This window comes from Monopterus albus, unplaced genomic scaffold (genome assembly GCF_001952655.1).
Source record: "Monopterus albus unplaced genomic scaffold, M_albus_1.0 scaffold108.1, whole genome shotgun sequence".
NCBI lineage: Eukaryota > Metazoa > Chordata > Actinopteri > Synbranchiformes > Synbranchidae > Monopterus > Monopterus albus.
The window spans coordinates 85,103-113,019 of NW_018127988.1; the positions used below are offsets into that span (position 1 = coordinate 85,103).

The following is a 27,917-nucleotide window of genomic DNA, read 5'->3' on the forward strand; positions in this document are numbered from 1 at the left end:
AGTCCCCGGGGAAGACCCAGGACACGCTGGAGGGACTATGTCTCTTGGCTGGCCTGGGAACGCCTCGGAATTCCCCTAAAGGAGCTGGAGGAAGTGTCTGGAGAGAGGGAAGTCTGGGCATCTTTGATTAGACTGCTGCCCCCACGACCTGGTTCCGGAAAAGCAGAGGAAAATGGATGGATGGATGGATGGATCATGGGAAACATTATGACACACAGTTAATTTACAAGAATGAATTTAAGTCAGTATTTTATAGTGGTGTTTTTCTCCTTTCTGTTAGTTTTATTTCAGAGTTTTCAATATCCTTGTTGAAACTCACATTTTTGCTTTAATACTGTTGTACTACCCACAATATTTCTTATGTTTATATACATATATATATATAATGTAAAATGTTAATTGCATTAAGAGCAAATTATCAGACTAAATATACTGCTAAAAAATTAAGGGAACACTTAATCATCACAGTATAACACCAAGTCAGTTAAACTTCAGGGATATCAGTCTGTCCATTTAGTGATGTCCACAAGTGAAACAGTTGCAAAGTGCAATGGAGCAAAAAGCAAGACAACCCCCAAAAAGGGAATTTTTCGTGTGTGCTGGCCACAGATATCCTTCCTGACAGATTCTTCTCAATTTTTGTGTCCTGCTAGTGTCCTTGTCACTGCTGGTAGCATGAGACAGTACCTGTACCACTGTACAGGTAGTCCAGTTACTACAAGATGGCACATCCATACATGCAGTCGCAAGAAGGTTTGCTGTGTCTCCCAGCACAGTCTCAAGAGCATGGAGATACCAGGAGACTGGCCGTTACACCAGGAGAGCTAGACAGGGCCGTAGATGGGAAAACAAATCAGCAGCAGGAATGATATTTGCTCCTTTGTGCAAAGGGGAACAGGAGGAGTGCTGCGAGAGCCTTACACAGTGACCTCCAGCAGCTACTGGTGTGCATGTTTCTGACCAAACTGTCAGAATCAGACTCCGTGAGGGTGGTTTGAGGGCCCAATGTCTTCTAGTATGACCTGTGCTCACAGCCCACTGTGCAGCTTGACTAGCATTTACCAGTGAACACCAGAATCGGCAAGTCCACCACTGGCGTCCCATTCTTTTCACAGATGAGAGCAGGTTCACACTGAGCACACATGACAGGTGTAAAAGAATCTGGAGATGCCATAGTAAAGATTATGCTGCCTGTTACATCAACAGGCAGGTGGAGGGTTAGTGATGGTCTGGGGAGGCATATCATTGGAGGGCAACACAGACCTCCATGTCATAGCCAGCAGTACCCTGACTGCTGTGAAGTACCAGGATGAAATCCTCAGATCGACTGTCAGACCTTACGCTGGTGTAGGCGGCCCTGGGTTCCTCCTGGTGCAGGACAACACCTGGCCTCATGCGGCCACAGTGTGTAGGCGGTTCATGGATGACAAAGGCATTGATACCATTGACCGGCCCTTGCGCTCCCCAGACCTAAATCCAACTGGGCGCCTATGGGACATTGTGTATCGGTGCATCTGATGCCACCAAGCACCACCACAGATTGTCCAGGAGCTCACTGGTCCCCTGATCCAGGTCTGGGAGTTCAGTTTTTCCCTTTGATTTCCACGGGCTGATGATTTTTGGTTTCCATTGACTGTTGTTAGGTCATTTTGTTCTGAATAAATTATATGGTGTACATCAGTAAAGGTTATCAACTTTGAAGCACCAATAGTCATTTTACATTTACATGTAGTGCTTGTAAGCCAATTCAAAAGATAATTTTTCTACATAGCCCCCACCTTGTTTTCTTCTGCACCTGTATCTTTGTACAAGAGGAAGCATTGAGTACTACACAGTGGTTTCCATTGCAGTTTACACAAACTTTATGGAGCTAAAAATACAAGGAAGGATGTGTGTTGTACAACAAGCAGCTACTCAACAGCTGCATAGTTGAACTGGCATGCTGTTTGCACCAGCCGTGCACCTGTCAGTGAGTTAACAGACTGCATCAAGGAAAACTGTGACCCAGTGCAAGTCGGAGTCACTTCACACTTCATCAGAATCAGCAAGCAGGCTGTCTTGAATTAAAACAGGGTTCTTGAATGGATGTCCTGTTCTTTTTCATTTCCAGAAATGACTTTTTTTTTGTTAAACCTGGCTTTAAACAGCTGCAATAGATTTCTCTAGTCATATCCTGCAATAAAAAAGAGTGAGAAACGAGTTGCCTGAATAAATTATAGCTAACTTTACTGCTTTCATAATTTGAATTTTGGAAACCCCGTGGCTTGCACATTTGCCTTCAGTGCCTTTCAGTTACATCAAGTCCTGTCACCACTTCCCTTTAGGCCTTTCCTTCCAAGATCTTATCTGTTTTCAGTTCCTGCATGTAGAAAGTATCGTTCTTCTTTTTTAATAATAACAAACTGCTTGAGTAACAGGAGACTCAAGCTGCTTGCTGGGCTGCCCGCGTGCTTTTTCCTGCACTCTCATGCCAGCCATCATTTCATATTGCATGACACTGCCTTTCAAAAATATTGGGACACTCTGGAAATGCTGTGAAACCCAGAGACCTATTAACCTTACAAGGATTTTGTAGATACTCTGACTTTGCTATAACACTCCCAGTCATGCAGAGAGTAGTTTGTGTATTTATTGTAGATTTACTGTGGTGCTGAAAAAGCTACTTTCCTTGTATGCCTTTTACCATATCCAGGAGGGGACTCAGTGTCTTTTACTCAAGCTCTGTCTGGCACTGCAGTTAATTCATGACAATACATCCCTTTGTCTGTCTCTCTTTTAACAGCCAAGCTGGGCTAGTTGACAGGAATTTTTCAGACAAAAACTCTCAGAAGTTAGCTGTTTCGGGGGGGCCCATTGCAGCATACATGCATGTATGCACATGCTTGCTGCACCAGTAACAAGGAAATAATGAGAGGGTACCAATAACGTGTCTTATGTGTGCACCTACTTTGTGAACATTAGCTATTTCGGGCTTATCTTGAGGCTCATGAGGAATTTGTGGACTGGGAACGGGGCTGTTGCTGAGGTACTTGCAATGATAGTGTGCTGTTGTGCAAGTTTAGGCATGCAGGCTCTTGGAAAATGGTGCAATGTTTTAAACTGTTTCTGCAATGGTTAGGTTGAAGCCAAGGCCCTTTCAAGTGAACTTGAATTACTGTCTACTAATAGCTTTGAAATGGAACTATTGATTTATTTGAGGCACCAAAGTGCTGTTATCGGCCAAAGAAGACTAAGGTGATATGTAAAGAACCAAGGTTTGTATTTTTTATTTTTTTTGCGCCAAGAGATATTGTGGTTGGAAGTGAAGATTGAGGGGGAGTTTTGATTGTTGCTCTGCGTGTTTAGAAGCACACAGACACCACTGAAACTCACACACTCTCCTACGCCTTCAGTAGCATTCAAATGATGAAGCTCCTGCTGCCACTATGACTGTCTGCTCACTCACGATTAATTTGTACCCTACACACATAGCAACTGTACATACAGATTAAACATGTTTCCTACTGTTTGGAAAAAGTGTGTAAGAAGTTTATCAGGATGATATGTCAGTGCTGCTGTAATGGTTTTGATTGTCTTAAAAAACATCTTGTTAAAGTAAACCACTTATCTTCATTCTCAAGGCTTTCTCCCAGCTGGTCGCTGCCTCATGTCCTGTGTGCTTATTTACTCGTAGTCCTGTCTAGTCTGCCTCTGACAGCATGGGACTTGTACAGCTCCATTTGACAGACAGGGCTCGACATTAACGCTTGCCTCTGTGTTCGCAAGTGGTGTGTGTCATTCAGTTGCCTGATCAGACAAATGAAAAATAAATATGAGTCTGTTTCCTTTTTCCATGTTGAAAGCAACCATTGTTGTTAGCCATCTGCTAGCCGTTCATGATGCCTTGGGTTAAGTCTGTCGACCTATCAGAGGCTGCTTTCTTGAATGTGTGGCAGATCTCGAATGCATCAAGTTAAAGTTAAACATGGAATAGAATAAAGAGCAGCCATCTGTTTTTTCCTCTTAAAATGTTCCTCCAACCATCTTAATCAAAAGAAATCAAAAAAGAGAGATGACACTTTTTTGAATTGAGGGACTGCAATTTTTGGGGTCAAAACACCAAAGCTTATATAGAAAACTGTTTACTGCAGTCATCCACAGCTCACGTAGAGGTATACAGTTTAACATGCTAGTCAAAATGATTTGACCACTTTATATCCTAGCATTTTGGCTTAAATGTCAAGTAATAAGGTTGTAATTTAATATTCCTTGAACAGATGGAGTATAAGCACCTAGGAGGCAAAGCTGGTGTTGTCCCAATTCTACCTACAGCTCTTGTACTAGAGGATTACAAAGGGAAATGATAAAGTAACTACACTACGGCCGGTGCACATAATAATAAGCCAGCATTAGAATGGAAACCACAAAAGTAAAATGGTGCCACATGTCTGTCTTGTTGATCAAGGGAAAATTTCAACCGTAGTGGAGGAAGACTGGTCAGGGACTCGCCACAGTCATCTGACATCATCCTCTGGAGGTGATGAATATCTATACCAAATTTCATTCAAAACACTGGCAAAAAACAAGGAAACCAGCATCTAAATATTCATCACAGTTTTCTTTTTTACTGAATTTACAGTTGCTTGAAGGAAACATCACTTGAGGTCTTCCATACTAAAATGTAAGGTGTTCGTTTAGGCTGTTATTATACAAGTTCACAATGTTAGTGTGGGCAAGTCCCACATACAGATTTGCACTTACACTAAGTAGTTGTCCACGCACTTACTGACTGTGCGAAACCAAGTCTGTCTCTCTAAACATCACTTGTACTCAATTCAGCGCTCTTCAGTCTTAATGTAATAATTAGTTCTCATTGTTATTCATCCCTCACGTCTTGATGCTCGGATGCCTCATAATCTTAATCACACTTGTTCTCTAAGCCTCAGAGTAATTGCATGTGTGAAGTTATATTTAATAGATTTTAGGTTTGCTGTGCCCCTGCATAAATGTACCCTTCTGGTGTTTTGAACATATGGCAAATGTTAAGAGAGATTTATTGGTAAACCTTAACAGCATTCATCTCATTTCAAAATAAAAAAAAAACACAGATTTTTTTTTTAAATCTTTGTATATGTCTCCGTTAGGATCTATGAGGGAAGATGCAGATTTGTTCACAGTGCTGAAGGACTCATTTAGTGTTGATCGATATCACTGTACAGGGCACTGTTATCCTGAGGCAAATGTTCATGACTCCTGTAGTTGAAAGTGTGAATAAGCAGTCTCCTCAGAGTATAAGCTTTTTCTAGTGAGTGTGAGTGTTGTTGCAGTTAATACTGGTTACTTTTACCACTGAAGTAAATTTGGAAGTTGCACTGGAGAGTCATGCACATGCTTTAAAAGCAGTATAAGACTGAGTTTGGCACTCACAACACTATAGCGGGACTCACTCTTTTCTCCCCACAGTAGGCTGCAACAAGCACTTTACTGCTGTGGGGGCGTGTGGTGTATTTTCTCTACTATTCCCCTGGCTCAGATGTGAGAAGAATGCCAAAAATACACAGCGAGTGAAAGAGTTTGGCCGCTTCTGAAGTAGGCATAGTTGATGTTTTTCTTTTTCCTTATCTTTGTTTTCATATGATATAAAGAGGTTATGAGGCTTACATCTACTGTACCTAAATCTTCAGTTTAAATGATAAAATGTATTATAACGTGTAATTATGGTGTTTGGCAGACAATGATTGTGACTTTCTGATTTTAACTGTCAGACAAATGCACTTGTTTAACTTGTCTTTACATATTTGACTGGAGTGGCCTACACTTGGCTTCAGCCATCTAAGTGTGCTTGGCCTAAGTGTTTATCGGCTGCTGTGTAGAGTCAGTAAGAGGACAATTTGTCCTGAATGTATTAGCAACCTCTTACATGTACTGTATGTAAAACCATAGAGCTCTGAGTGGTTATGCACAGTCCAACCTGTCTCCAGGTTTACAGGAGACAACGTTGCCTTCATCATCAGAGAAATCAGAATATACACAAACTAACCCAGACACATTCTCAGTGCACGCTTCTGCCTCGGGAAGAGTCTGAACCATGGTGACTGTCTCTCAGAGCAACACGTGATATCACCCAACACAGGGGTGCCTTGTGTGCCCAGACATGCACGGGCACTTGTCTGAAATGGTTCTTTCCATGTTGTGTGATGACATTAGCTATGGATGATGTCACTGTGGACAGGCCTTTTCCTTGCTCTAGCATGTGACTGCGCCATCTGTGACCACACTGAGTCAGCTGGGATTTGCTGCATTTTCACTGTCACAACCTAACAAGCAGTATACACTGTACTTCCCTTAACCATCACCAAGCATAGCCTCCGGGGTTGACGCGGACCCTCCTGCTTTGTTTTTCCACAGTATTTTCTCTCTGTTTCTGTTTAAAGGAGGGGGAGGCTGCTGCTCTTTCACACATGCAGTCAGCTGCGTGTTTACGGTGCGTGTAATAGTAATGCTTGAGGTGTGAAGACGTGCACCAGTCACTGGTGACTGCTCTAGGTGCATGGATCCCCTCCCCCGTGCACAGTCCTGGTACTTGATTTTAACTCTACCTCCTGAGGGGTGCTGAAATTTAGCTCCCAGAACACACCTCAAAAGCGGAAGCATCATAGTGGAAACAAATGCTGAACCTGTGACGAGCATTACTCAGCATGACACGTCCTGCTAGATTCCTGTAATGGAAAAACCCTGTTGTTGTCCCCCCACATCTGATGATGTTGATTCTGTCATTCACTCTTCTGTGGTTTCTTTATTCTCTTTTTTTCTTAAATTATTAGTATTTTTTGTTTGTTTGTTTTGTGAATAAACTACAACTTGACTTGGTTTGACATTGATATTTATTTTCTTGTCATTCCATGCATTGTTAAAGAAACAACTGGAGCATCACATACTCTACTGCATTTGTTACATTTGCAAATAAATGTCATGTTAGCTGTTCCTATGTGAGAGAGAGAGTAGATAGATGTTAAATGATTGTTTATTTAGCAAGCATGCCCCTGTGCTGCTGCTAATTGCTAATATATTACCAGCCCGGACAGAGCTGAAGCTCATTCTTTAGATATGACTGCTGTGGTCATTGAGCAAATCAGAACAAATTGTGTTAAATTAGCTTAATAAAGTAGCCTACTATAAAATGATTGTATCTAGTACAGTGGCATCCTAAAGCTGGAGATACCCATACACATATGATGGAGTTGCATTGTTCCTGTTTACTGAATTAATCTCCATCCTCCATAGCAGGGGTCTCAAGCTCATGTGACTCCCATGTAATCTGAGTAACTTCCCAAGGGGACCACCAGACCTCTGAAGAAGAAACAACAATACAAGTCAGGTCTACAGAATATAATCACTCTGAAGCTGAACAGCTGCTTACTAAATCACACATTTGAAATAAAAAGACATTTCATGCTCTGATTTTGAAGCATTGTTTGAAGAAATTATGATAAATCTCAAATTAAAATGCATGTAACATCTTGTTGGGGAGAAGAATTTGAAAAGTTGCTGATCAGATTTAAAAATAGATACTAAGCATGTTAGGGCCCTCATGAATTTGTCTTGCAAGGTGGATCTGGGCCCTTGGTCGGTAGTTTGAGACCCCAACTCTATATCATGCCCCTTGTTATTGTGTTCCCTCTGAATAACTCTGAGGTAGGCTTTAAAATATAACTTAGCATCATGATGAAGTTATAGGTTAAAGCTGCACAACTTAATTTCTTTTCGGCCTAGAAGGTGTAACTGTAACCAAGAGCTGCCCCTGCCATCATGTCCTATTTCCTGGCAGTGACACAAACTATGCGCACCTTGTTGCAACAAACAGCACAAAATGTCACTAAAACAACCACATCAGCTTTAGATGCTGTCAAGTCTTACTTAATGCACCTTTAATTTATTTACATGTGCTTCTAAAAAAAAAAAAATTTATCAAAAGATTATTTTTCAGTCCCATTTAAGTGCCTCACACACTGTACGTTTGTTACTCCTTGTATGTATAATTATCTGTTGTCCTTGCTCTGGAGAACACAATCTGCACTCCATCCCCTTTAGTTTTGCAATGCGGATCACTGCCTTGGGACAACTGCCTCTACATTGATAGGTTGTGGTCAGCAGCAGCCTCTCCTTCATTAGAGCACTCTGACCATTTGCCAAATTCCTAGCTATTTCATTATCTAAGTGGGTGGGTCCCAGCACATACCCACTGCTCCATTAAGCCACAGGCTAGATTGCCAGTAGCCTCAAGAGGACTGAATCAGGCTTTCTGCCCATGCTTGAAATTTTGTTTTATCACACCTAATTGAATACACTGTAGGCAGAATTGAAATGTACACCTCTATTATCAGAATGCTGTTTTTAGGGGGAAAGGTCAAAGTAAATGAGGCAAACAATATGTACTGCCCTGTCAATTCATGCGTTGGCTCGGTACTGGAGACTAGGCTATTGACTGAGCTGGTGTCAGATTTCCATGCTGCTGCCATTCCTACCCCAGATGCCCAGGGTCTCACATTGATTGTATAAACCATAACTGTAGGAAAACTTCAAAGCTTTAAAGAACATAATAACATAATGGATGTGCTGGCTGAGGTTTGGTTAGACCTATGGTGCATTAGATTCCATTTGACATACTGTGTGTAATGGTATGAGATATTCTGAGCTCCAGACTGGCAGGCTGCTCCGCTGCTGTCTGTGATTGGTAAAGACTACAAGATGGCGATAAGTAACTCCGATGATAATATTCCTTCTTTGAGTAAACAAACATACTGTGAGTTTTATCACATTAGCACCACTTAAGACTGTGGTTCATGCAATATGTGATATATATCTCATCTTATAATGAATGCAAAAATAGGATGAGGTTCAATTAGGAGATCAGCATTTTTATATGCAATAAAGATTGGAGCAAGTCAAACAGAAGGAAAGGATGGATTACTAAGCACCAGAGGATAAATGATGACTGGAGAGCGCTATTGATTGCTGTCACTGGGTGTCACTCCCAACAGTTTAACAGTTGGTGTATCAGTTGCTTTTTCATTAGTGGTCCGTGTATGTACATGAGGTGCTGCAGAATTGATTTCTGGGTGTTAGTTGGCTAACCAGTGTCTTGTCGTTTTGGGTGTCACTGTATGGTATATTGTTATTGTTATTAGCATCAAAAACATGTTGCACTGCTCTTCTCCAAACCCCAAGACTTGAATCACCAAGCGTTTTCGGCCATCAGGCCTTCATCGGGGTGGTATCTAGACGTTGGTTTCAGCTTCCTTATATACAATTTTCATCAATCTCTTACCGTCATGCATTTGGATGTTTCAAATGGGAAATTAGACTTTTCCTTAGCATAGAAAGGTTTTAGATGCAGTGCCAAAGTGTTTTTGCAGATCGCCTAAGATGAATTAATATGAAAAAGTGAACTATCAGAATGAATGTAAAAGCAATTGTGAGTTTATGTGCTGAAACCGAACTGGTAAAACACACTGGAATCTAACCCTAACAACTTTCTGTGGGCTGCTTTTGGCATTATAATTACGTACATATGATTTGTCGAAGTACATTGATTTGTCAGATATGTGATTCACTGAAATTAAACGTCCATTTGGCTATTATGGCTATTATGTCAGTGAATGGTTTCCTGAATGAATTTTCAGAAAATGTGCCATGATTAACTTAGTGTGTTTACTATATAAAATTGCAAATGACAGATATACATTGCTCCCTACAGGCCTCTGTAGAAACCACTATATTTTCACAAGCAATAAATCCTTCAACACTTAAAACAAATAATTAGTCATATTTGTGGTGCTACCTTTGCTTGTTCACATTTTTTGGCACTGTGCAAAACTACACGAGCAACATCTGCTTCCTTTCCTTTCCAAGTGGCTGAAGAGGCTTTTAAGGATCACTTTAGAAATTTCCTGTGAAGATAATGAAAACCCAAGGGAAGATTGGCAGTGTTTTGTTGTTTTTTTTTTAGCCACTTGAACCCAAAGAGAATCAGCTGCTGCTAAAGAGACACTTTGTTTAGGTAGACTGTAAGAGTTTCCCTTTTCAATTATTGTTGCAAAATCTCATTACAAAATGTTTACTTTGCACCTTTAGTGATACATTTGAGTGAGAAGCTCCTCATAGCTTCTACTTATTTCACCTTGCAGCTGAACGACTTTGGATTGAACCGTTCAGATTGAATGTTCATATGATACCTTTTATGTAAAATCCATTTATTATAATTTGGTTCAAAAAAGTCTTTCTCACAGCAGTGCTATACTTAAATATGCAAATTCACTAATCTGATCATATGTGACAAACGTTCCACTTACATGTATGTTTATGATTTATCTGTAGCACTCTGACAGGATGGCGTCACAGGAGGGGGAGGAGCCTCCTACAAACAGAAGCCAATCAGATAGCCGCCTAAAGAGCAAGAAGCCACCTAGCCTTGTCATTGCCATCCCTCCACCTGAGGTGATGATGTCCCATGACTCTGCAAAACAGGTAGGCTGATGGTTTTGGCTTGACCCTGGCTTTCACCGCCTGATTTCATATGGTCAAGTTTCACTTAGAAAACGTGTGATCACAATTACTAACCACATCCTCTTGTAATGTCAGGTGATTTCCTTGAGTTTATATCCTTAAGCTACAGTCCTCACTTTTTGACCTACTCAAAACATCTGCATCTTTCACTTCTGCATGATTGTTTTAAATGGCTTAGTGGAACATATACCACAACACAAAACACATTAATGGGCTAGCTGATATTCATCTCTGACTCTGAATTTACCATTTGCCCAGCAGGGAGGCATGCTGGACAGCTTGTCTTACAGTTTATGAGCACATGGCCATACATTTCTCTCCCTGTGGGTTTAGTGCATACGATGGCTACACAAAGTAGTAGGAAGTCGCACAGCATGCTGGAGTTAAGCTGTTCCTCATAAACAATTAATGTAATAAACATGCAAATATAGTGTGAGCCCACACATGCACTGTAGCTTTGTTGCTACAAGACGAAGCAGAAAGATCAGTGAAAAAGGCCCCTGCACTCAGGCTGTGGATAAATGACGGATGGAATAATACAAAGTTAGGAAATGCTTTGCTACATCATAAACTATAGTTAATATTGACACAACTACATTTGAAATGTTACATTCTTGTCATTACACAGACCAAAGAATTTGGAAATTAGCAGAGTCCCTGCAGGTTAAGACAATGGACTAATTATTGTATCCATGTAACAGAAGAACAATAAACAGTATGTATCAACTGGAGTGGCACCTTTAGCAAAACCTGGTGTTACAAAATATTGACCAAATGCAGTTGTGTGCACATTAAATGTGCACTTAATCCATCTAATTACTGGGATTCAGTCTTGCCACTGATCCTGAGTATTTTAGTCATTTCCATAATTATAAAACTGCTTTCCTAATAGTCTTAAGATTTGCTGTTAAATTCATCCGAGATGTCTTACGAGTTCCCAAGGGCCTCACAATAATTAATTTTGCTGGTTTCTGCTAGCTCTGCTGTAGTCTTTTGTAACTGTCCAGATCATTTCTTGTATGTCATCTGCTTTGCTGCTTCTTTATGTAGGACAGTGGAGCTGGAGATGGCAGTTTCTTGGCCAGAGACAGAAGGGCAAAGTTTGGCCGACAAACATCACTCTCTCAAAGCATCCGCAGGTAAAATGGAGAGTTTGCTTCAGCCCTGTTTTTGATGATCTTCATATTGCTTAACATTCAGGGTGTTGGTTAGCATGAGATTATGAACCCATGAACAAAAAACACCCAACAAAGGACTCTTCTCCAGATGGAATGGGGAAGTGCTGTTCCCTATAAATCATTCACCTTAAACAGTCAAAGCATGTTCCTCACAGTTCAGTTACCAAGTTTGGCATCTTGTTTAGTGGCCAGTTTGACATCTCCTAGCTGAACTGCAAGTCACTATCATTGTGTTCAGCTCTTCACTTTCTAACGTTGCACAATTTCTTAGATTGTTGACATGTTGCTAGAAGAACTCTTGCACACATTATTCACATGCGTGTGCTCCTCCTGTGTTACCCTAACCTATTAAATGATTCTAAAGATCACTTTGTGTTCCTGTAGGAATACAGCCCAGTGGTTTGGGGTGGGGGAAGACTGTGAGACCAAGCAGCAGCTATGGCACAAGAAGAGCCTGCGCCATTGCAGCCAGCGCTATGGCAAGTTGAAGGTCCAGTATAGAGAGCCTGACACAGCCAGTTTCGACCAGGGCATAGACTCACCAGCCACAAGCAGATTGCCCAAGGTACTGTCAACAGTGGCATGCATTTACTGTGTGCTTAAATCAAGCCACTATTTCACATTCTATTTACAGTTTTATTTAGCATAAGCTGTTTCGGTATGTCTCCATATTCTGACCCTGTTGCATGAGCAGATCAAAATATTATACACACTCTTTTCCCCACCTGTATGGTCTAACGTTATGTGTAAGGACAGGAGCAATAATAAATGGTAAGAGAAGGAGGAAAAATGTGTCTATCTTTAATAAAGCATAGTGCACTAAGTGGGATTATGCCATTCATTTCAGTTCATGACAGACAGCTTTACTCATCATCCAGTATTTTGTATCGTGTCCTTACTTTCACCCACTTTTTTGATTCTCAATCTGTCTGTTTTTGTCACGACTGTGATAAACATTTTTTAAAAAGTCAGCTTTCAGAGTACAGTGCATTTTAAGATGTAGTGATTACAGCAGGTGTTTACTAGGTTGTGGCCAAGTTCACATAAATATCAGGGAATAACTCGAATACTTGTGTCAAGTTGACCCCAATCTCTGTCTTTGCTAGATAGTGGATCCCCTAGCACGGGGACGAGCCTTCCGTTGTCCAGATGAAGTGGGCGGTCGCTCTCCCAGGACGCCTCATACTGCTCTGGGAGTCCCCATCACCCCAGGCGTCACCTCACTCAGCTCCTTCACCAGCCAGCGCTCTGGGTACGGCCGCTTTCCCAGGCGCAAAAGGGAGTCTGTCGCCCGCATGAGCATCCGAGCTGCGTCCAACCTGCTGAGGGTGTGTATGGGTACTAGGAAGCCTGTATGTGTGCTTGCCTTTTGTTACGCATATTATGGGGACTCAGCCAAGGGGTTCCAGGCTATTTACTTTAATGAATACTTTGAATTGGTTTGTCTGACAACAAGACAATAAATTGATAATTCAGCTAAGGTGGTTTAACTTCCATTACAAGCACTGTCAGTCTAATGAAGCAATGTCTTAAGCCTTAGTGAAACTTTATTTAGATTTTGATTTATATGTCAAACAAATAATAAAGCTGTTAAATGGCATGTACATCCACATGAGGCCAGCCAGGTTTCTTCCTTCAAAGAGGGTTTGCTACTAGGGAGCTGGCTTTCTATATAGACTCAGGATACAGGAAGTAGTAAGGCCGAGTAAATGAATGTTGGAATGGGAGGGGATTTTCCACAACTATGCTATTATAATACTAAATATTTAAGGTCTAGAGGGCTTCCAGTGTTATCAAGGACAATATAATGGAATCAGTTTGGTGGTTTCACCTGTGTGTCCATGTTTAACTCAGATTTTGAATAAAATGTCAGCAAAAGCTATGAACAACATACTTCTTTAAAGTTTTTTCACTGCTGCTTTATTTCTAAGTGGACCAGAACTTATCTAAGAAATATTATGCATGTGAAATCACTTATATGGTGTGTGTGTGTGTGTTTGTTCTCCAGGGTCGTAGTGGCTTGGCAGGTTCGCAGACAGGTCGCAGTTTCCCCAGGAGGAGCTTTGCAAGGCCCAGCTGGATGGACGAGGACACTGTGGACTCTGCAGACACATCTGAGTCGCTCTTCTTCAGCAAGGTGAACACCCTTTGCCCTGCCCCCTCTTAGTGCTTTGGCAGCAGTTCCTCTCTTTGCTTTGGCTTTCTGTTTTCCTTTCTCTTCCTCAGTATGTCAACAGTCACAGCAGTCACCACTTTATTCGACTTTCACTACTTATCTACTGTCTAAACATACCTGTCTATTAAGTAATTTAATGCTTGGAATGTTTGACAGATACTACTTGTATATAATAAATAGTGCATTATTTCAGGTGTCGCCTATACAGTATGTCCCACCTCCTTGATATCTGCTACAACAGAACCAGGAATTCTGCTGCCTAGTCACACACGATGCTTGACCTGCTCATTAACTACTACTCTTCCATTTTTCTTTTCTCTGTGACCTCTGTTACCTCGGCTGCATAGGTCGATGCACATGATGAGCTGTACTCTATGGCTGATGATGTATTTGAATCCCCTCCATTGTCGGCATCATTTGCTCCCAGCGAGCAACCTGACCAGAAATTCCCAAGCTTGTGAGTAAATAGACAACCACAAAACAATGCCAACCGAGCGGTAGCAGTCTCATAAGAATGACACTGAGACTCATAGTCTGAACTTGTGCCAGAATTGTCAATAAGCCTTATATGCCACTAAAACAAGTTTCAGCCACTTATCGGGGTTTTTATCAAAATTCAGGAAAATGTTTCTTATCAATCGGAACATTAGAGGCTTTAAATCTAATAGTTGTTGATTAAAAGTAGTCTGTTTCGTTAGAAGTCAATAACCTAAGAATGTAACCTGAAACACAAGGAGAATTGCCAAGTTATGCTGATGTACTTTTATACTTTGACTTGACTTTTCTTGTCCTTTATATTTTTTTTTCAGATATGTGCATTAAATTTGTGTACCTTCATTTTTCTTTACGATTTCATCTGTCTAAACCCCACCTATCTCCCTCCTCCATGACTCTTGTCACAACCACCTCATTCCTATTTCTATCCTTCATCTACCGGTCCTCCCCCTAACTCCAGTAAGGACCTATCCCGGACTCCCAGGACACCAACAGCAGTGCCAGAAAAGAGCCATCCTCGTCGTGGGCGTCGCATCGCATCCCAAGTTAAACACTTTGCATTTGACAAACATAAGCGTCAATACGGTATGGGCGTTGTGGGGAACTGGCTGAACCGGCATTACAGACGCAGCCTCAGCAGCACCATCCAGAAGCAGCTGGATGACTTCCACAGCCACAGGTTGGGAATGAGTAGATGTTTATGTGTTTATGACATACTAAAATCAAAATAAACAAAACCTTCTTTGGGGGGGTTATATACAGTTCATACTTATTGTTAGAACAGTCACAAGACTTTAAGGCACATGTATTTGACTAAAGGCATTTCTCTATATTGTAATGTGATGTTTAGCGTCATGTCTGACATCTCTTCTGATTTTTACTTGATTAATAGTGGTGTGTGTGTGTGCATTTGTGTTTGTTTTAGGCCCTACTTTACCTACTGGATCATATTTGTCCATATAGTAATCACTTTGCTAGCCTGCTGTACATATGGTTTTGCCCCTGTGGGGTTTGCACAACATTCTACATCTGACCTGGTGAGTTCAACTCTAACTATATGTCTTTTCTCACAAAGTAATAATTGGTGGGAAAAAAATCACATGAATTTGACTTTGTCATTACTGGTTGGATTTCAGCATTTCGACTACCTAGAGGCCATAAAGGTCATGCTCTCTGTACTGTCAAAATGGCTGCTTATTGCTCTTTGTGAAATTAAGCATGACAACTAGAAGGTGATGCTAATTTGATGCACTTAAATCTCCTTATTTAGTATATGGCTGAGAGCATTAAAATTCAAATACATTTTTAAGTTACCTTGTTTTTTTTGTATCAAACATAGTGGATCAGACAAAAAGATAAATTTAAGAGGCAAAATGTATTTATTTGAACTAGCAATGACTATAATAGCTATTCTGCACTTAGAAGTCATTAATTAGCACTCAGATTCTTTTAGTGGTATTTTTGTCATGTTATATGAATTTAGCAGTTACATTGCAAACTGTGTTGGTTTGTCGCCCTCTTTGGGCCATCAGGTGCTGAGGAACAAAGGCATTTATGAGAGTGTCAAGTACATCCAACAGGAGAACTTCTGGATTGGTCCAAGCTCTGTGAGTCTCACTCATTGTATTCCATCATGTGTCATTTCACTTTCTATGTAGATAGAGACCCACATTAAATTTTTGTTTTGCTGTATAATACCTAAGTGAACTGTACCAATCCAATCCTTTAATGAACAGATATAAAACATTATCATAGATAAATGGAAGTTACTTATATTTCTTTAGTATTTAACAGTCTGTTGTCAGTTGGTGTGACCAGACACGTTTTACCCTGTCGATTGGCAGGTTACACCTTCATAAGTCTGAATTTTTTTCTTTATCACTTACTTCACTTACTTCCTGTCACATGCTGTTGTTCTCACCAAACTCGAACCTTCCTCCTGTATTTTCTTCTGCAGCTCATTTTACAATGTGATAATTTCCACTCTTCAGGAGGATCTGATCCACCTAGGGGCCAAGTTCTCACCATGCATCCGTCCGGATGCACAGATAGTGAGTCTGATCCAGAAGGCCAAAGACCTGGAGAGAGAGTCTGGCTGCTGCGTTCAGAACGACAACTCTGGATGTGTGCAGACCCTCAGAACCGACTGCTCCGTATGTCATTTATCATGCACTTTTATGCTTGGTGCATTACTGTTATCAGTATGTGAGACAGAAATCTGACATTCAGTGAACATACACATGAAATTACAATTGGATATGTGAAAAAAATGGTGTGTTTCACACACCGTCCACAACAGAATATTACCAGCATATGCCCTCTAACACATGCTCACACAAAAGGTTCTAATCTTTAAGACCACATTACAGCATCATAACCTGGATAAACTAATCAAATCTAATGCTGTTATTCACAACACACAGCCTATTTGGTCAATTTTTAATTACATTTATCAACATAGTGATTGCTCTGCTTTAAAGGTTCTCCCCATAGATAAACAGACCTGAATCACTGAAACATGCCCTCAGTTGTGTCAGAGCTACAGTATCTATACTATGTTGTACGTGTTGCACATTATGTCCACCCTGACAAATGCACACAAAGAATAAACCAAATGTAACAAGTCACTTTGCTGAACAAAGATATTTTGAAGTTGCTGGTTGGAAAATGCAGTGATATTTGCTCAATTACATTAACATTTCTTATATTTGTTAGAAGTGCACAAGACGCCATAACATGGCTATACACATTTTTTACTGTTGTGTTTATTTCTCAGTTCCTTTGTGACTATGTGAAATGAATATTAAAATAGAGTAACTGCATATACAGGACACTCTGGCCACCTTTATTAAATGGAATAATGAGCACGTGGACGTCAACAGGTCGTCTGGTTCAGTCTGTCACCAGGACCCCAGGTGAGGATATATACTGTGTGATTATTGTATCTAATTACAATTAGAACATTTCAAAGAAATAAATAAAAATCAAGTCATTCAACATTAGGGATTTAGAAGCAATGTAATTGTCAAAACTGTCACTTTTCTGTGTCCTGCTGTGTTGCCTGTTGTGACCAGAATGTGTGAAGAGCCTGCCTCTGCAGAGCCTCATACATGGGCAGATGACATCACCCAGTGGCCAGTAAGGGGATACACCTTTTACACTATTTAGTTTTTAGAAATCAGTTTTATACACTATTGTCCTCTGCTTCATTAAAACAAAATTCTGTACTGTGCTACTCTCTGTGTCTGAGATCTGCCAAAGGAAATGTGATCGAGGCGTATACATGGCTGTTATTGTTTTTAATATCTTGTTCTTCTCCAGGTGTGTACATATCCTAAGAAGTGGAACCAGACAGGCTACAGACACATGGACTGTAACATCAAAGGGCGGCCTTGCTGCTTAGGAACTAAGGGCAGGTGAGAAACGAGGCCAGATGTCACTGTGATCGCCCCACTTTTTTTAATCATGTGCTTGTTGAAATGCCTTTTTTTGTTTGGTGCCCTGGAGAAAATTTCAACTGTCTTGTGCTTGTTGCCTCCTGTAGATGTGAAATCACAACCAGAGAGTATTGCTCCTTCATGCATGGTTACTTCCATGAAGATGCCACACTCTGCTCACAGGTAGTGGGCCTACATGTACTTTGTGCATGTGTGTCTTTTGGTGTATTGGTATATTTCTGACCTCATTCACTATTCTTGTACAGGTCCATTGCTTGGATGATGTGTGTGGTTTGCTGCCCTTCCTTAATCCTGATGTTCCAGATCAGTTCTACCGTCTCTGGCTCTCTCTCTTCCTCCATGCTGGGTACACACTGCACCCCCCAAACGACATTTTTAAGCAAAGATTTAAGTTCTGTATAAATGTAATGTCACCTGTGTATTTGTTTAATTTATTTTCTACTCTAGTTAAATATGTCATATTTCAGCTGGCTATAAATGAGCTGTTTAAGATGACTCAGCCATTCAAGTACAGTTCCTCTGCAGAATGAGCATTTCATAAATGCTAAATAGCATTGCAGAATGTGTTTGCCTGCTTGTTTTGCTTGCAGAAGTGTCAGATCTATGATGTGAACAGTGTGTGCTGTGTACTCGCATCAGTAATGTAGTACTTAGTGCTAATACAAGGCACACGGAAAATCCCTCAGGCCTGCTTTTAAATCAAGGAAACATCAAGCTTAATTTTAAATAAGTGCAAATATTTGCAGTGAGTGCAAAACTGCAGATGTGATACAGTGCTGTAATTGAAACGCTAGCATATTAGTGTGATGTCTGTCTGTGTGTATAGGCTCTTACACTGCGTGGTGTCAGTGGTGTTCCAGATGACCATACTGAGAGACCTGGAGAAGCTTGCAGGTTGGGTCCGCATCTCCATCATTTACATCCTCAGTGGTATCACTGGGAACCTGGCCTCTGCCCTGTTCCTGCCCTATAGAGCAGAGGTGAGCATTCTAACTAAAGGACTAGAATTGTATAGTATTTTTTTGTAGTTGTTTTTGTAAAACCAAGTGATAAACTCCAATTTTAGCAAGCAGAATTTTTTGGCCACATTATTTAGTAAAGGATTTGGAAGTGGAAGTGTTGGAGACTACATCAGTAGAGGGGTTTTTCCACAGATCCCTGAATGTGATCATGTACTGTGTCACCAGTATTAAGGGCAGGTGATGTCTGTTGATTTTATATTTCAGGAGATGCTAATATTTCTGTTCATGTGCCATGAAGACAATAACTGTACAGTTAGGTGATGAATCTGAACTCTTGTATAATAAAAGCAATAAAATACTATATAAGACAAAGCAATATATTTTTGTAAACCTTGTGTATAAACAAGTTTGAGTTTGACATATAATATTTGGGATCATACATTTGAATCAACACCTTTTTAAAACAGGATCTTAGTTTGTCTTTTGTGTTAACCATCAACATGACTGAGCTGCAGTGACCTTTGCTAAGAGAGGCTGATTTATTTCTAACACTTAAGCACTCACACACTTGACACGTGCATTTGCTCACTCACGTTTTCCCACAAGTCAAATCCACATGTCATGCTGATCTGTGAGCTGTTTAAATGTCTGGGTTGGTAAACTGTGAGGGAGCAAAATAGAGCAACATGTGCTCCAAAATATTTTAACCTTCTGTGAAATGATTAAGGACCAAAAGCGAGCACCCACTGCAGATCATCAGAATGTTGTACTTGGTCCATTGCTGTCCTCTCTTCTTCCAAGCCACCACTTTATTTAGACTGTAAAATCTAGGTCTGAATAATCCACATGCACCAAGACGGCCTTTTCCACTCAGAGAAACATAAAAGCATCTCAACCATTTATATATTTTTAGTGTAACTATAGATTGTTTCTCTGTTGTTATCACTTAGTGGCTTAGCTCATATCATTGCAGCTCAGTTAGGGGAGGGGATATTTTCCTGCTAAGAATTTCCTGCTTCTGTACTGTATTTTCTAACTTGGTGTAATGTTTGCAAAAAAAAACAGTACATTGATCTATGCAAATTACTCAGCATGTGAAGAGAGCACAGTCTGGATTACCTACTTTTACCAGCACGTGTGTTCTTCTCGCATGTGTCTGTAAAGCCCACTTTCCCGTTTAAGAGATTAGCCTAATGCCATTGTGTGGGTTAACAGAGGCCACTGCTACAGTGCTTAGTGAATGGATTTTCTTTTTCTATTAAACAAAGAGGGCAGCACGGTGGCACAGTGGTTAGCGCTGTTGCCTCACAGTGAGAAGGTTCTGGGTTCGGGCCCCACCTGGGACCTTTCTGTGTGGAGTTTGCATGTTCTCCCCGTGCTTGCGTGGGTTCTCTCGGTACTCCGGCTTCCTCCCACAGTCCAAAGACATGCAGCTTAGGTTGATTGGTGTCTCTAAATTGCCCATAGGAGTGCGTTGTTCGTCTATGTGTTAGCCCTGCGATGGATTGGCGACCTGTTCAGGGTGTACCACGCCTTTGCCCGATTGCCGGCCCCCCCGTGACCCCGTTCAGGGACTAAGCGGTAGAAAATGAATATTAAACAAAGACTGGACTTGTCTGGTGATGCTTCTAGTCAGCACACCTCTAGGAGCATGAAGGTTCATCCTGGAACACCTCTGACAGAGCCATCAGGGAAAACCGCAGTGTAAAGATGTTTGATATTTCACCACCTAAGACTTTTTAAACAAAGACATGTATTCATACATGACAAATAACTAATGAAACGTTTGTTTTTTTTTTTGCTTGACTGCTGTTTTCATGTTTTGATGTCATTGAGAGCCAGAAATCCCAGCACCCAGCTCTCCTTAGCACTGACCAGCTCGCAGGTCTTCACGCATCAGAAATAACCAGCAGAAGCACATGCTTAGGCATAGTACATAGCGGTCAGGCCACTTAAAGAGGTGGTTTAGTTGGCTTATCCATTAACTGTTGAATTAAGGAAACCCTGGGGCTTGAGTATAAATGACTCAAACAGCAGCTGTGACTGGAACAAAGATGTCACATTTCTGCTTGTTCAACAGCTGTTTGATAAACTGCTCATACAGTCTCTGTTACTGGCTGACTGTTGCACTATGGCGTGATTCTTCACATTGTCTGTTCCCACTCTGCTATTTGTGTGAGAGGAGCACAGCCCTGCCATTCTATAAACATAGGCGCAGAAAATACAGTGGAAAAGCAAAGCAAGATGGTCTACGTCACCCCGGGAGGTTATGCAGGGCAAAGTAAAGGGTATGTCGCTCATTATGTTCTGATAGTGGACATGCGCGTGTAACAGATTTGGCCCTACAGCACGAGTACAACCACACAGGCACGGTACTAAGAATTCACTCCCAGTCAAAGCTCCATCCTGCTGCGATATTTCCATCTCAGGCAAATGTGAGTGACCATAAGCATGTGTAAAGAACATGGCAGCTTGTGTGTCTGGAGTGTCTGGGTGGAGTGCAATGCCCTGCTCTTTGTTTATTTCTAAGAGTTTGTCTTCACAGATTAGCCACCTGCCTCTGACCAGGCCATGCTTCCATTCTCAGTGATGTCACTAATCTGCTCACCTTTACTTCCTGTCCCTGGGCTCATACTGAAATTATTCTCGGAACTAAAAGTAGAAGAGACTATGTGCAGTTAAGTCTGCATCTGGAAGCAGGAACAACATCTTTATCAAGCTTCATAAAAACCATATGGAATTCGAGACAGACTGGTGGCATATCCTACATGTATTAACAGTAACTGTTTTGTGTACTTATTGCCAAGATTTAGTAATCTGGTTAAAGCTCTCTCTCTCTTCCCCTTCAGTAGCCAGATAATCAGAATGTATTTTTCACTTTAATTTCACTTCACATCAGTGAACAAATCAGAGATGAGTGCAGCAGTTCAGAGGCTTGGAACTAGGCTACGGCCTCGTTTTGAATTTTACAAAACTCAAACTATGTGAATCTTTCCTCCAAAACATCACTCAGACTAACATTATGTCCTCTGTGTTCAAGCAACATACGCAAACCTATAAACAATGTAATATGCTGTGCTAGCAGGGAAATTTGCGTTGGACATTAAAAACCTAATATAATACAATATTGATCATTTGAAGAACAAAATCCCTTGTGACACTTTTGAACTCAAATGTATATGTATAACCCTCATGTATGACGTTTAATTGTCATCATGTAAGGGGAGTATGTGGTCGTGTTGCTGTCATTTGACGCCAATATACATGAACAACAATGCCAAGAACTGACAGGTTACCAAAAAACACGATGTGTACATTTTTTCTCTGGTACACATCAGCAATGATGCGTGTCATGCATTCAGTCACCCATGTAAGCATTCAAGTGTGGCAGGTGTAAGTGCTTATATAGAAAACCTCTTTCAGCTTCCTGTGAGGACCAACATTAACTGACCTTCCTTTGTTAACTTGGTTTTAAATTGAATGTTTTCCCCTCACCCTCTCCCTCCAGGTGGGTCCAGCAGGCTCTCAGTTTGGGCTCCTCGCTTGCCTCTTTGTTGAACTGTTCCAAGGTTGGCAGATGCTGGAGAAGCCATGGAAGGCCTTTATGAAACTGTTGGGCATCGTCCTCTTCCTGTTTCTGTGCGGTCTCCTGCCGTGGATTGACAACATCGCCCACATCTTTGGTTTCCTCAGCGGCATGCTGCTTTCCTTCGCCTTCCTGCCCTACGTCACCTTTGGGACTTTTGACAAGTACCGGAAACGTATCCTCATTTTTGTCTCAATGTTAGCCTACATCGGACTGTTCTCTTCCCTCATTGTCTGGTTTTATATTTACCCAATTAACTTGCACTGGCTGGAGCATCTCACCTGCCTGCCCTTCACAAACAAGTTCTGTGAAAAGTACGACATAGATCACAACATTGACCACGTGGTACACTAGTCACAAGGGCTCTGTCTTAGATGACTACAGCATCTGTGCTACTGATCCACTAGCTTCTAGGTCAGTTGTTTCCAGGTCAACTGACCTTTTTAAGAAGATGAGTCATGTTTTTTATTATTCACTCATCAAAGGACCTGATTAAAGTTCATGTGAATGGAACTGGACCAGACTCCTCTCATCAGCCTGCTTATTTGCTCACTTCCACAAAACATTATTCAACCTTTTTAATCCTCAGTCAAGTCTGATACTACCTAGCATGTTCATTTGTTACTGGGCTAGTAGTTTGTCATATTCAGCGGACAGGAAAAGACACTCAGGGCATCAAAATTGTATCGAGCTGGGTGGATTTAAAGGAGAAGATGTACTCAGCCACAGACTGAGTAGTTCCATCATTTCATATCAATCTAAGGAAACCAAATGAAATAAGAAGACATGGCAATCTCTGGCCTACAATCACTTTTCCCTTTAACTTTATGGATGGCAAACAGAGGTAAAAAGGAAGGGCGCTGCCATAGTTGGGTCATCGGGTATCCAGTGAACCGAGATAGTATATCGAATGTCTTGTTTTCTGATTGTCTACTTACACTGGGCTTAACACTACAAAAGCTGTCATTCAGTTCTGCCGCTTGTCAATGCTTCAACAGTCATAAAACGCTTTCCGAGTAAAGTCACTTTTTTATCTTCACCGCAGTTCTTATGTCAATATTCTTTGGAGTAATGAAATGTTATGCTGCATATAACAGTGTGTTCCACTGTGCAGCTGTGATAATTAAATATCAGTGGTCAACTAAGGCAAGATTTCTATCTGAAACCACTAGATGCCTTAAACACACTATGCCATTTTATAAAGATGCCTCACTGTACTTTTGCATAGAGCTTGTGACCAGTGTACTGGTACTGCATGATGATGATATTTGACCCTAACACACCAAAGCAACTTCACATGCTGCTTATGTTCTGTATGCATGTTTCTCAAAAGAATTTAGTCTTCTGTATGCTACTGCCACAAACAATAGGTTCAAGTCAGACTCCACCTTTAATGTCCCGATCTAACCATGTCTGTCCAATAACGGTGTTGCCGAGACCATTTTGTATATCTGTAGTTTGTTTTTTTTTGACTGACTGAAGGCAAACTCATATCTTAAAATCACAAAATGTAATTTCTTTCACCTGAACCTTTCACATGTTTATGAAATATACAGTAACTAGGCTCAGGTTTTGTCAGTTACACCTGGGCTCTCCTTTACAACATCAGTGCAGTTTAAAATGTTTTAATAGTTATGTTTGCCACAGAAATGAGATTCACACATTCAGACTGAAGCTGGGCATCCTTTGTCCCTTACATGTACACTGGTGTGACTTTTCTTTTTTGGGGGGTTGTTGTCCATCACATGCATTCAATAGTTGTAGGTTTTGTGGGTCCCTGACAATGTGACAAGTGTACCAGTATGATTTCAGAGGTCCTGACACCTGAAGTGAAACATTTCTTGCATCCCTGGGTCTATCCATCTAGCTTGTTGTTTGGGATTTTGTGCTGATGCCAGCTTTTTGGGAAGCCACAGTAATGAGTTGTTAGGAGGATTATGTGTGTTAGTCTGTGGGGATGACTGACTGATCATGTGTTGTTGAAAGCACGTGCTTGACAATGACAGTGACATTTCACCTTTTTTTGTTTCCTTTTTCTTTTTAGGAAACCTCTTTACTGTGCCTTTGGACTTGTAAGCATGTGAACCATAGCCATTTTTCAGTCACACAGCAATTACAAAGCTGTGTTTGCATTGGGACCAAATAATTTTACCCTTTTTTTAAATTTATTGGAATAAAAAGGGAGTTTAAGATGATTTCCAGTTCATGGTGAAGGTACTGTTATTTTGTTTGTTTTATATGTGCGTGTCAGTTTTGTCAACATAAATGTCGCTCTGGTAATAATGAGGTTGTGTGTGTGTGTACAACATAGTATGTAAACACAATTTCATTAACACGCAGAATGACTTAAAGCTGCAGAACAGCCACTAAATGGCCGAATGTGGTTCTGAACTGTTGATTCTAAGGTTGAGCATAGTTGCAGTCTCAACTGCTATGGAAGAGAATTCTCAAACACTTGGCAAAAAAAGGAAATCGGAACATTTGCAAATTCCATCTGCTGATGAAGATTGTGTCAAATGATTGAAATGCCCACTAAATGCACCTTAGATGTCTCAACAACTGGTAAAATGACTTTTGCTAGATGGCAAATGAGATGTCCTAAAAGCAAACATGTTAGAAAATAAAATCTTTATTATTTTAAGAGCAATACATGGTCAAGACTTTGGGAGGGAGAGGTGGTGATTGTCTACAAGGGTGAAGGCAAGAGGAGACTTAGAGAAATTCAGAAAACACATACTGGATTCTATACTCTATAAACATACTGATTGTATTTGGGATTTTAAACTATAATACCCTCTGTCTTCTGTTAAATACTGTTTATACAAAACTATAAATATTTACAAATAATGGGCATATACTGATTTTATTGATCTGTCCTTTTTGGCTTTATAGAAGCTACAAATATGTGAGAAAATATGAAAAGGAGGACAAAGACAGAAGAAAGGCAGCTGCGTTCTACTGGATATAACAAACGTCCAGCATTTATCACAAAAAATAAATAGTATTATACAAACAAAACTGAAATGACTGCCTACATTCTTTTCGGGCTTTGCTTTTAGTTTTTGTGTCCTAGACAAACTAAAAACATAACCAGGTTTTCTTTGGTTTCAGACCATCTATTCAAACAGCTGGATGGAAGCTCTGTTTTCCTCCCTTTGCAGAGCGACAGTGAAAGAGACAGCACCTCGCTGTCCGCTGAACCGGACCCAGTGGTACCACTGACGACAAGAAACAATCCATATGAAGTCCCACTGTCCTCAACAACCGCTGTTACGGCGCATGAAGGCGTGGCCCCTGACGGGGTAGAACAACTCGATGAAGGTGAGGGGGCCAACTGTGATCTCACTGGGGCCCTGCACCTTGAAACCCAACTTCTGGTAGAAAGGAACCAGGAAGTCTTCACACATGAGCACAGCGCGGCGGACGTAAGGCAGGCAGCAGAGGTACTGCAGGTACCGCCACATCAGGATGGAGCCTTTACCCTGCTGGCGGAAGGTCCGGTGGACAGCCAGGACGTGGATGTGGACGGTGGTGCCATGAGGCTTATGGAGAGTCAGGGCGTCCTGGAAAGCAGAGAAGAATAGTAGAGCTTTTAGGACATATGCTGTTATTGTGTTGAACAACTGTGTAAAGCAGCACTGGAAAGTATGGATGGAAGAGGTGGTGTAAATAACTAGGTTTAACTAGAAAAAAAAAAGTCCATGATGAGTCCAGATCTTCAGCTTCATGTACTTTACTGTTAGTAACATGACATTTTTGATTATCATTAGTGATTACTGAATTCATTAACATTTAAAAAACTAATACTGAAACTCATGACGCTAGTGTGAACTTCTGTTGGACAGGAGTCCTTTTACACATTTTAGGTTATTTACAGATTTATAACGTTTTGTTTATAAAACGTTTCACTACCAGTAAGTATAATAAAATAAATGCAGGGGAGCAAAAGAAGTAGTATCAAACAAACACTCAAACAGCTCAAAATTGTACTTGGGTATTGCACTACCCTACCATAGATATGCACATAAATCTTTTCTGTTAGTCTGGTTAGAAACTTTTCTTGTCTTGCCAGTCAGCCTGAGGTATATGACTGTCCAGGTGTCCTCTGCTCTGCCTTACGGTGGTAAGCCTCTCTTGGTCCCACAGTGAGCCGATGATAAAAGCCACCAGACGTCCCTCCTCGAACCAGCCAAGAGACAGCTCGGGACACAGGGTGAGGAAGTGACGCACCTCGTCCAGGTGGAGAGGACACTCACCGGATACTGAGATGAAGGCTGTGTGGAGAAGGAGAGTCTAAATGTACATGATGCAGAAGGTTGCATGACAAAGATGTGAGGTTGATGTCTCATACTGAATACTAAAAGGACGGAAAATGTGTTGAAAGGATGTACTGGACCAGAGCCAGGGGTGTTATTAAGATACACGTGATCTCATATCATCTGTGCACGCCATGGTAAGTAAATGTAAGAGAGGCGCACACATATTGTAGGAATGTAACTTAATAGAGACTGTTTGCCCAAAATGACCAGTACTGGACCAGAGCCAGGGGTGTTATTAAGATACACGTGATCTCATATCATCTGTGCACGCCATGGTAAGTAAATGTAAGAGAGACGCACACATATTGTAGGAATGTAACTTAATAGAGACTGTTTGCCCATAGACAGTGAGTTACGTGTTAACCAGCATATGAATAAAAACAAATTCGGGTACTGAGTGTACTGATTCTTTTCCTGTTAAAAGAAAAAGATGGTCCATGTGTGCGTAAATGTGCAGAGAATACCCCTGCTGTGCTGAAGTAAATAAGACAGCCGTAGCAAGATGCCATAATTCAGTAAAGTATAAAGAGTCTGCTTACCTTCTCTCTCAATCTCAAACACACTGATGGCATCCTCCGGGCTGAGGGAGCGGAACTCGCTGGCCGGCAGCGTGTGGCGGCGGCCCTGGTGCACCGGAGAGCGCATGTGGAGCGGCTTCATGAACGGCACTGCGCTCACCACTGACATGGCCTTATTTCAACCCCAAACGATTTTAGAATAAAACAAAGGGCAGTGGGCTGAGATTTAACTCTTTGACTTTCTGCTCGGCACTCCTTCAACACGAGTCTCAGCTTCTCTAACAGACTGATCTGGGCGTAACAAGACTGTGCGCTGAGGCTGAATAGAGACGCACCGCCAATATTTATACCCCCAGTGCGTTGGGGGTGGTTGGTTATAATCCTGACCCAAGCTGGATGAGCAAACCGCCCATTTTCCCTGATGACATGGCCAGTAAGCACGTGGGTGCTTAAGGATTCGACTTATCTCTCCTTTTTCTGAAGGAGACTTTCCATTGACTGCTTCTATTACCACCCATCATCAACTGAACTGGAGTAAAATTCCTTGTATTTTAACATATTTGGCAATAAAGATTATGAATGACTGAATGGTTAGTTGATTGACTGCTTTTTCCACGCTTCTACAGTCTTGTAAGAGGACTATAGCACGTGTAGGAGTTTGTCACCTCGTCAGTGTAAAT

General features: G+C 41.2%; 2 protein-coding genes across 2 annotated transcripts in view; one reads left to right on the forward strand and one right to left on the reverse strand.

Annotated features, from left to right (window-relative positions):
- LOC109966256 (inactive rhomboid protein 2) overlaps positions 1-24,686 on the forward strand; it is a 26,361-nt gene extending 1,675 nt beyond the window's left edge. The window contains exons 2-18 of the mRNA XM_020610969.1: positions 10,357-10,506; positions 11,596-11,684; positions 12,108-12,288; positions 12,830-13,051; positions 13,732-13,860; positions 14,247-14,356; positions 14,855-15,073; positions 15,320-15,431; positions 15,927-16,001; positions 16,386-16,547; positions 17,224-17,309; positions 17,469-17,532; positions 17,716-17,810; positions 17,939-18,014; positions 18,098-18,198; positions 18,679-18,832; positions 22,323-24,686. Of these exons, the coding sequence (XP_020466625.1) occupies positions 10,369-10,506; positions 11,596-11,684; positions 12,108-12,288; positions 12,830-13,051; positions 13,732-13,860; positions 14,247-14,356; positions 14,855-15,073; positions 15,320-15,431; positions 15,927-16,001; positions 16,386-16,547; positions 17,224-17,309; positions 17,469-17,532; positions 17,716-17,810; positions 17,939-18,014; positions 18,098-18,198; positions 18,679-18,832; positions 22,323-22,754 (2,445 nt within the window). The 5' untranslated portion in view covers positions 10,357-10,368 and the 3' untranslated portion in view covers positions 22,755-24,686. The remainder of the gene's footprint in view (positions 1-10,356; positions 10,507-11,595; positions 11,685-12,107; positions 12,289-12,829; positions 13,052-13,731; positions 13,861-14,246; positions 14,357-14,854; positions 15,074-15,319; positions 15,432-15,926; positions 16,002-16,385; positions 16,548-17,223; positions 17,310-17,468; positions 17,533-17,715; positions 17,811-17,938; positions 18,015-18,097; positions 18,199-18,678; positions 18,833-22,322) is intronic.
- Positions 24,424-27,764, reverse strand: aanat1 (arylalkylamine N-acetyltransferase 1). The gene is made up of 3 exons (XM_020610971.1): positions 27,259-27,764; positions 26,520-26,674; positions 24,424-25,963 (listed from the first exon to the last, which is right to left on the reverse strand). Exons 1-3 carry the CDS (start codon positions 27,404-27,406, stop codon positions 25,658-25,660), a joined length of 609 nt encoding a protein of 202 aa, XP_020466627.1. The 5' UTR covers positions 27,407-27,764; the 3' UTR covers positions 24,424-25,657.
- Positions 27,765-27,917: the final 153 nt, after the last annotated feature.